Source organism: Aplidium turbinatum, chromosome 12 (genome assembly GCF_918807975.1).
Source record: "Aplidium turbinatum chromosome 12, kaAplTurb1.1, whole genome shotgun sequence".
In the NCBI taxonomy this organism is placed as follows: domain Eukaryota; kingdom Metazoa; phylum Chordata; class Ascidiacea; order Aplousobranchia; family Polyclinidae; genus Aplidium; species Aplidium turbinatum.
In genome coordinates, this window is record NC_137483.1 from 18963273 (window position 1) to 18973314 (window position 10042).

Sequence of the window (10042 nt, forward strand, 5' to 3'; positions counted from 1 at the left end):
AATGTCATAAACTGACTGTTATGTGTACATATTCGTTGACTTGTGTGTTCAAAATACAATTTTTTGTTCAAAGCAGTGTGATACGCAAAACAATATTGAACACAGAAAGGAATTTAGTGCTCGTTCAAAGTAACCCCAAAATCTCGTGAAACTTTGAACACCACATAATTTCAAAAAAAGGTATCTTGTGCAAAAATTTTTTAACATTCCTTGCACGTGTCAATAGGGGTATATGTAGCCCCTAATATATTGCAACATCAGGACGGTTGGTTCAGAGTGTAAATTTCACGATATAAAAAAGACGAAAAGTGTTCAAAGTATCCCCAGTTTACGTTCATATCAAGCATTGTTGTGGGTTTGACCAACGAGATAGGTTTGACACCTGTCAGAAGATATTTCATTTTCTTGATACTTAGTGTCTATAAACATTTTAATTTCCAATGTAAGATTAATTAGCGTTACATCAATAGCTCTTAACTGGGTAAGAGGCGTCTTCATAAGGGGGATGTTAAACTCTTTTCCGTCACGGACAAAATTCATTATTTTTGATGAAATGACTTTTAGAGCGTAGCCTACATGTAATATAATGTTGCTAGAAAAGTAGCCTAAACTTTATTCTTAATACGTACAAAAGTTAATTCTTCAAGTGCCTTAACTCATTGTATAATAGGTCTTGATGGACGTTATTGTTTAATAGGTCCTACAAAATAAAATAAAACCGCACTACCGTACCAAAAACACACCACTTGCATTAGCGATGCCAGCAAAAAAATTCCATCGGTCACGGACGCTACCAAAGATGTTTCACCTTTTATTGGTGATATTAAAAACACTCTTCTATATAACCTTTATGTCGGTTACTGTATTTAATTTCCACAACATCGCCTCTGTATTTCGGCAAGAGAATAAATCGAATTGCATTCCTTTTTATTTTATTGTGAAAGTGAGTTTTTTTCGTCACGCTTCAGCAGATGCTTGGTAGGAGTAAAATTGTTACACGTCAAGAACAAGATAGATTGAAGAAGTTCAACTTAACATAATAACACGTAGAAGATACCGTACCACTTTTTAATACCTTCATATTTAACATATAGGCCCACACGAAATTATTTATTAGTTATAGGTTGGTTAATAACGTTTGTTAGTGCTTTTTAGATACCACATTTTTTAAAAGTTTTACCCTTTTATAGCTATGCTACCGGTAGCTTTTCTCAGAAATATACTACCGGTATAGGTTACTGTATATACAATTGTATTTCAGAAATACGTTTGCATACCATGCTAGGCATATTGCAAACAAGTCAGAATGTGTTTTTGGTGAAAAAATTTGCTGTTAGAACTGGTGTAATGTTGCATTCATGTTTGGTAATTATTTCCATAGCCTACAAGGTTGTATCTATTTCAACAGATGTACGACATTATGAAGCTGTTTTGAATGTCTAGAAGCAATTTGTCTTTCAAAGTGTTTACTGCGCCAAGTACTGCAATAATTTACTTATCAACTAAAATGAACAATTTAAAAGAATCATCGGTTTTGTTATTTTTTTTTATGTTTTTTGTCCATGATGCTTTGGGAGTTGAATTGACATTTGAACTCGAAGACAACACAAAACAGTGCTTTTTTCAAGATATTGATAAAGATGTAAAATCAACATTGGAATATCAGGTTTGGACTGCTTGTATAGGTAACTTATATACAATTTGTTGTTTAATACAGTACCGTACATTATTTATATAGCCTATGCTTTGGTAAACTATGGACTTAACTAACACATATTTTTAAGCTGATTTAGATTTTCCAATTGTCATAAACGATTTGTCAAGATATTTACTCTATACTGTTAAGCTTCATGTGGTCTAGGCTTATATAGACATTCATAGTATTTTGAAAATTAAAACTCTGCCATATAGAAACTCTGCCATATTAAAACTCTGCATAGCCTATACAGAATATTAACATCTTTGTGGTTTCTTATTTTATCAGGCTATTTTCACAAAGCGTGCACTATTACCTTGTAGCAGCACTGGAAAGCTAGCTTAACTTGGCTTTTTACCACTTTCCCTGAACTTTAAAAGTCTATCATACACAAGAGTGCTTGTTTATTTGAAAATGGGAATACACTTTTCAGGTTATATCTGGTGGAAAGTTAGATGTTGATTGCACAGTTGAAGATGCCGATGGCTTGCAGTTGTATACTGAAAAAAGAAAATCATATGATTCTTATGAGTGGGATGCTCAAAAAACTGGGACATATAAGGTATATCTGCAGGAGTGCAGGTAGAGCTGGGCAATATTGGAAAAATAATTTCGATACGATAATACCAAAAATAAAACGATATTATCTAAGTTTCGATATTTTACGGCGAATTGCAAAGCACGGCTTTCTATAACTGCATGAAAAACATACTGAGCACTGGTACTGAAATGAACAACATTTATTGCAAACAATGCTGCGATTTAACTGTCGCAAACTAAAGATTTTTGGACAAAAATGTCAGCATGTTGACATTGCAGGGTTTTAGACTGCTCGCAATGCGTAAACAATGCACACACGCTTGTGGGTTGTCTACGCATGTGATGTCTGTGTCACTGCGCATGCGAAAATGTTGCTATAGTTTCAGTACATTTATAAACGATAAAATCGGAGCTTTGTGAATAAATATCGCTGCCGAAAAAATATCGTATCAAAATATCGCCCAGCTCTATCTGCAGGGTTAGAAAACCTTAAAGTTTTGTTATTAAATTGTTATAGTTTTACACAAACAGTATATATCTATAGTCTCTGAGGTTATGTTTGCACTCAAACATAAAGTTTACTTTCAATGCGCACTCAAGTGTATGGTTTTAGAATGGTGGTGCAAATTTGTTGAAAATCAAATTTGGTGCAAATTTGAAAATGTTGAAGAATGGTGCAAATTTGATGAAAATCACATAAGCGGTTCTCGAGTTATAAGTAAAATAATCATTGGCCACTAGGTGGCTTCATAGATAAGGAGCAATAAAAAAACGGCAATATCTCAAGCACCGCTCAACATATTTGGATAATTTTTTGCTCTACCCCCATGTTTTCTGGGGTGGGCTATATGTTTATGACCATTAAAACAAGTTTTGGCTACTACTTTTTGAGATACAAAGAAATTGACCTCTTGTCGTTAATCACCAATAAAACTATAATGCGTATTTTTTTAATTGGGTAGAGGAAAGATTGATAAAAAGTTTGGCAAAAACAGAAAACTGCTAAAGTCTCAAAGTCCTGCAAACTAGTTCAAATTGGATAGATTAAGTGCAACCATATTTCTTTTAAACATGTCTATGACAGCACAATGGTGTGATTAAGGGAAAACAAACATGACTATGACATCACAAAGGAGTATTGAACCTCTTCAGGGAACCATCATTTACTACTTTTAAATGTGATTTGTGCAGAAAGTTGAGACTCTAGCACTACACTGTTTTTGCCAAACTTTTCATCAATCTTTTCTCTACCTAATTAAAAAAAAAATTTTTTTTTAAAGTTACACATCATGGTTTTATTGGTGCGTAACGACAAGAGGTCAATTTCTTTTTATCTCAAAAAGTAGTAGCCAAAACTTGTTTTAATGTTCATAAACATATAGCCCACCCCAGAAAACATGGGGGGTAGAGCTAAAAATTATCCAAATTTGTTGAGCGGTTCTTGAGATATTGCCGTTTTTTTATTGCTCCTTATCTATGAAGCCACCTAGTGGCCAAGGGTTATTTCACTTATAACTCGAAAACCGCTTATGTGATTTTCATCAATTAATGTAAGCAAAACCAAATACATGTTGTTTGGGTCAAAGTTTGTTCGAGAAAATTTAAATCTAGAAATAAATTTTCAAAATACCAGTTTGCAACGCACAAACACCTACAAATACTTAGGAATAACATTTGATGAGTCGTTATCATGGAAACAGCACATCAATATAATCTCAACAAAACTTTCTCAAAGCTGTGGTGCTCTATATCGATTAAGAAAGTGCGTAAATTCCCAGACATTAAAAGCAGTTTACTATGCTCTAGTTCACTCCCACCTAATGTATGGTATCATCTGTTGGGGTCGTGCTTCTAAAACGGAACTGTATCCCTTAAATCTGGTACACAATCGCATAATTCGCTGTTTAAACTTCACCAAGATTAAGGACAGAATTCCCACCAAATCTCTGTTCAATAAAAGCAACTTGCTACAAGTCGAAGACATGTTTTTAATAGAAGTATGTAAGTTTGTTTATAAAAGCAATAAAGGACATCTACCAGCAATTTTTTCTGAGTACTTTCGTCCTTGTAATGAAACTCATAACTATAATACCAGAGGTGCTAAGAAAGATATACTTTTTAAACCAAGAATGCATACAAAGCTTGGTCAACGCTCAATGAAATTTCTTGGAACAAACACTTGGAACAAATTACCGGAACAGCTAAGAAAAATTCAAACAATTAGTATGTTTTCTAAAAAATTAAAACTGCACTTAATGTCTGGGTATAAATTAAGTAACTGATATAGTGCCATCAAACTGTTTTTACTTATTCTCACCGTATCTCGCTAATTACTGTATATTCGCTTTTTCCTTACCAGTATCCTATGCTGTGTTGTATGTATAGCCTATGCCATTTTGTATTTCTGCATCGCTTCTTGTATTCCTGTTTTATATTGTACTGTTAAATTTCGTGTGTGTATTGTTTTTTATTTTGTAATGTATACAATATATATTTGTGTTCAACTCCGACACCGTTCCATGTCAAATAAGCTATGACACCACACGGGTGTGGCAGACTTGATGACCAGTTCGGTCCTTCTGCCACTCCCATCATCGTCAGCAAACATTAAAACAACCTAGTTCACATTGTAATCTTGTATTGTTTTTTCCACATGTGCTGTTGATGCAAATAAAAGAACTTCTCTCTCTCTTGCACCATTCTTCTCAGAAAAGTGAGAAGCATCTTTTAAGCCAATAAAAAAGTTAGGTGGTGCCCAAATTTTGAAATTTTGTCTGTATTATAATGAAACGACCCAGTAAGCAAGTAGTGGGGGATTGCGGCAGAGTGTGGCCACAGGCCAAATTATCATGTAAAGACCAGAAACTGTCTGCGAGCCGCTCAAAATTCCATCGCGGGTCAGGTCCAGCCCGCAGGCAGTATGTTTCCCCTCCCTGAGCTAAAGGAAACATCCATCCACTTGCTTAGGCATTATTTCTACTTCTATCAAGAAGTATCTTGCCACACATTATTCTTATTTTTGTCGTTTGCATTCGCTTGATGTCAATCTTCAACGTCCAGTGGTCACCTCCATAACACATTGTGCTTCTTACACATGCTTTGTAGGTTAAATGATAAACAAATAAAAGCAAGCAATGACAGAGAGTAAGTAAGAAATTAAACATGAGAGTGAGAAAGCACTTAGATTTAGCTCATTTACAGTAAATAAAGAGTGCCATTAAAGACCCTATAGTCGAATAATATCATCCTTAGAATCGTTTAAAATTATACATAAATATTATATATATGGACTTTAAGACTAAAAGCCACAAGGTTTGCTCATCACATCCTGCAATCTTCGATTTAACATACAGTTGTATGCCACAGGTGCATCGTATCAGCTCAACGTCTTTGATTAAACCGTAATGCTATGGGCCTTAACTGCTTTGCCATATTACAGTAGTTCATTTTTTGCACTTCCTATTTCATTTCATGTACGGTATGTGTAAATTAGTTGTTCAGATTTTTGGCAAGGTCTAACATGCTGTATTGCTGAAAACGTTTGCAATGTCTAGTTTGTTTCTTTATATTATGTTAGATGCCGTGTCGTTGCTTGATTGTATCTCAGTTAGTCCTAACGAAAAAGTGTTTGTGTTTTCAGATTTGTTTCAGCAACGAGTTTTCCACAATTACTCATAAGACTGTGTACTTTGATCTCAGTGTCGGCAATGAAGCTCCGTTGTTGGATACAATGGACCGTGCTACTGCTCTCTCACAGGTGATTGGTTTCATTTTTAAATTAAAAAAGTATTGTTTAAATCTTGGTGTGACTGCTGTCCCCCTGTATGTGACTCCCCGACAATGTAATCTAGCTAATTTATAAATAGTTTGTAGGCTTTGGCCATTGGCATCACTTTGTGCTATTAAACCAAGGATCATTTCTAGTCATATCCTGTTCATTTGTTCCTGCACGATAGTTTTGAAGGAACTTTTGCCCTGTTCAATTCATGCCATTGCACTTTTAGGACAAATAGCAGCTGCCATGTTGGCACGCTTGTGAAATGTGAATCTTAAAATGCTTTTAACTGTGATAGTAGTAGGATGACTTTATACTTCGTAGCCTGTTGACCGCATGATTTTACAAAGCAAACATCCCGCAAAAATAACTTAAAACGTATAATTTTATTGCGAAAAGTATTTAGTTCAGTTGTCAATACAATGCCATAAAACAGTTTTAATCTGTTTCAACACGTAACGATTGTCAATCCCAAACATGGCCAAGCATTTATCAACAATCCAGTTAAAAAAGCAAAAGTGTAAATTTATTATGTGATGGACCGGGTTCGTTTTTGTTAAAAAGTAGGGTGGCTCCACATTCAGTTTCTGAGCCTCCGGGATGAGAAGACAAGCTTCTCAGAGCTATGGAGTTGTGAGAATTTGCAAAGTCATTAGGTGCCCAATTGAACGCAAATATAAGACGCCATACTCGAGTTTCACCCTTGTTTTGGATCATCAGTGGTGCACTATTGATGATGACGATGCACGCTGATGATCCCAAACTAGGGTGAAACTCGAGTATGGTGTCTTCTAAGCTAAAATTTTGAATGACTTCAAAACTCGCTTGATAACATTCTATTTTACTGAACATTATGACTGAAAGTATCTTACTATTTTGTCACCATCGTCATGTTCAGCTCCTAGGAGCATAGTTTGCACTACGGATGTTGCGCTATATACTGTATGTGCTATTATTACTGCTGTTATTACATCGCTCAGTTGTAAACTTTTCATTTGCCTTTAGATGGAGACTTCGTGTGTTTCTATTCACGATCGCTTAAAAGAAGTCATAGACCTTCAGACACACTTTAAGTTACGTGAAGGTCAGGGAAGGACATTTGCTATTGGGCTCAGCGCACGTGTCCAGGTTGGTTTTCTGTTGTTTGAATGCAGCATATGCTTTTTAAAGTTTAACAAATCACCAATTGCAACAAAAATGCAATCAAATGCTTTAATTGAAGCTGAATAAATCTAGTAAAGTTGCTGAAAGAAGACACCATGTTAAACAGATGCCTTTAGCGAGGTTTAACTGAATTCTTTAGTGTGTAAAGTACACGGTGTAATACGAAAATTATAAATGTAGTCGTGTTTTTCAATCTTTTCGATGGAGATCTTTCTTGGTCTTTTTTGTTAAACTATAATATTTTGACACGCTGTTATTATCACTAATCTTATAGGGGCTAGAGTGCTAGACTATTTCGAAATCATAGTGTAACACTAGCACAGAAAAGTCATGAAAAGTTAAATTAAACCTACGCTTACAGCAAGAAACTGTTAACGTCTTCAGCATCAGAATATTTGTGAACGAAACAATTTCTTTGCAGCTCTGGTCCATTGCCCAATTAATCATCATGATTGTGGTGATGACCAGCCAAGTATATGTGTTGCGAAGTTTCTTCGCCAACAAGCATCGTCAAATGCGGAGGACAGACACATAAGAAAGCCACTCTCAAGATCACTTATATACCATTTCTTATGAAATCTTGCATTTTTTTGCATTGTTTAAACATTTTTATATTGTAACATCGTGGATTTCGCAGTTTGAAGCTCGCCACCGTTTAGTGAATCGTGTGTGACAGTGAAGCTACCTTTGAAACGACAACATTCTCAGAAGAATTATGTGTTCTCATTGTAATTATGTTTTTGTCCGTCATTTCAACTTCAGAACGCTGCTTTTCCACTTGCAACAATGAAGCTGTCAACGTCTGCAGACGTTCAATCAATGTAACAAACGACTGACTTGCTGTCCGGGTACCATGTTCTATATGGATATCTGCGTATTACTATTTTCTAACGGCATTTCAAAGCACCGCCTCATCAAAACTGATCTCGTACATTTCAGTGATATCTACGACCCATCAGAACTGTCTGGGCATAAGGCATAATACTTTTATCGCAGTGGACCATCTTTCAGTTTGCTAAGCAATCTTAACGATGGTGGAACGCCGCTGCAGCAACCACTTTCAAAATCGAAAGAACCATGCTCTATAGAATTTGAATTTCCGTTGATCGCTGAAGCAATTCAAAAATAAGTTAACACTTTTATACCACTATTGTAGTCATACAAGATGTAACGAGAAATAATTTGCACACAATCTTCGTGTTTTTCGCCAAGGAAGCCCGGAAGTTTGAGCATTTTTGTAACATACAATTCCATCACGGGTGCATGCGGGCAATAGAGTTCTTTGTAAGCACTAGGTCCTTTTCATCAAAGTCTAAAATCTAACTGATGTTTATAATTTTCGTGAAACTTAGTTTTAGTAGTCACACGTCCAAGGGTGTCACGGATGCCAGTGATGCCACAATGTATGTTTAACGTCTTGTGTAGTTGCTTTGTGGTTAGAGTTAAAGAGTATTGTGTAGATTCAAGACTGCGATTATGGTGCTATATGCACTGCAGCCTATCATCCGCGGCTGGATATCATTCATGGCTTGCCCAATGCCCATATTACACCAGCACATTGTGCACCACCATCGTACTTTAGTAAAAGGCTAGACCAAAATATACGAAATCTTGTTAAATCTATCATTGTCATAAACTTCATCTATGAATCTGGCAACACTGCCTATTGTGCCATAGAAGTTCGGTAGCCACTTTAACAAGTCGAAATTCTGCCACTGCGAATGACTACAATGCAACCGCCAACCAATCAGAACATGTTATAAGAGGCTACCGTCCAATTGTGACCCTTCTAGCACTCAGCAAGAGAGTTAATGCTTGTTTTGAACTTTATTTGGTAATCACAGAAGAAAAAGAGCAATAGCAGTGGTGGGAATCGAACCAGCGTCAATGAAATGACTACTTTCTAGCCCTAACCCTAACCCCTAAGCCAACCAGCTGACAAAAAATCAATCACTTAATTTGCTTTCTATCATCTTCTTTTCGCCATTTTTTACGTCACTTAAACCGTAGCTTATGATTGGGTGGCGGTTTCATTCTAGTCATTTTCAGTGGCAGAATTTCGACTTGTTAAAGTGGCTACCTAGAAGTTCACCGGTAGTGGTGGTACTTGTGGCCATACTTTCTAAAGAATTTTTACATTCAGCCATCGTCTGATGAAATTGAATTGATACAAATTGCACTAAGGATCAGCTTCCAGCTTTTGTGTCTTGTTAAATTTCGCTTTACTCTTTTGCTTGCTTTAGACTATTTATTAATACTGTAGTCCGTGTACAATACGTGGTGTGTGTAGTGTGGTACAAAAAAGTCTTAACGTTCACATGGTGTTCGTTGTGTTTTTACAGAAATTTTTATCTCCAGAAACAGATTTATTTTAAAGTTGAAGAATGTTTAGGTGACCCTGCCAGAGACATAAGTTTTGGTTGGCACATGAACATGAATGTGAAAGTTCTGTAAGAACAATGAAACATCGAACCAATGAGAAATTACCGGAACAGCGTTTCATCCAATCAGAAGTCACAGATAGAACAGACAATAAACGCAAACATTTATGTTAGAAAGATGAACTTTTCGCCTTCTGCGGGAAGTCGTTTCCATGACGTTGTTCGATTCCCACAACTTTTTTCCTGTAATTACCAAAGTTCAAAGTAAAGATCAACTGGGAGAGCGAGAATGGTCACAATCACGGTAGCCACTTAAGCCTGTTCTGATTGCTTGGGGGTGTCATTGGGATCTTATAGTGCAGTCGTGGAAGGTTTTTTGTGGGAAAATTTTTTTATCAAGTTGATACTTTTCTCAGACCTTCCCCATACTATGCAAATAGCTCAGAAAAAATTCCCCATCAATCGGATGATGGGAAACCCCCTTTT

At 36.1% G+C, this 10042-nt stretch overlaps 1 protein-coding gene across 1 annotated transcript; it reads left to right on the forward strand.

Moving 5' to 3' along the window:
- The first annotated feature begins 1419 nt into the window (after positions 1-1419).
- On the forward strand, positions 1420-9492 carry LOC145780749 (transmembrane emp24 domain-containing protein 7-like). Its single transcript, XM_082592376.1, has 5 exons — positions 1420-1666; positions 2130-2258; positions 5877-5993; positions 7017-7139; positions 7597-9492. The coding sequence occupies exons 1-5, from the start codon at positions 1436-1438 to the stop codon at positions 7708-7710; spliced, it is 714 nt and encodes a 237-aa protein (XP_082448502.1). The 5' UTR covers positions 1420-1435; the 3' UTR covers positions 7711-9492.
- Positions 9493-10042: the final 550 nt, after the last annotated feature.

Excerpts from the sequence above, each read along its gene's own strand:
- LOC145780749 (XM_082592376.1), top strand. The coding sequence starts at position 1,436 with ATGTCTAGAAGCAATTTGTCTTTCAAAGTGTTTACTGCGCCAAGTACT. Across the intron at positions 1,667-2,129 it reads AATCAACATTGGAATATCAG|GTTATATCTGGTGGAAAGTT; the intron begins GTTTGGACTGCT and ends TACACTTTTCAG. Across the intron at positions 7,140-7,596 it reads GGCTCAGCGCACGTGTCCAG|CTCTGGTCCATTGCCCAATT; the intron begins GTTGGTTTTCTG and ends ATTTCTTTGCAG.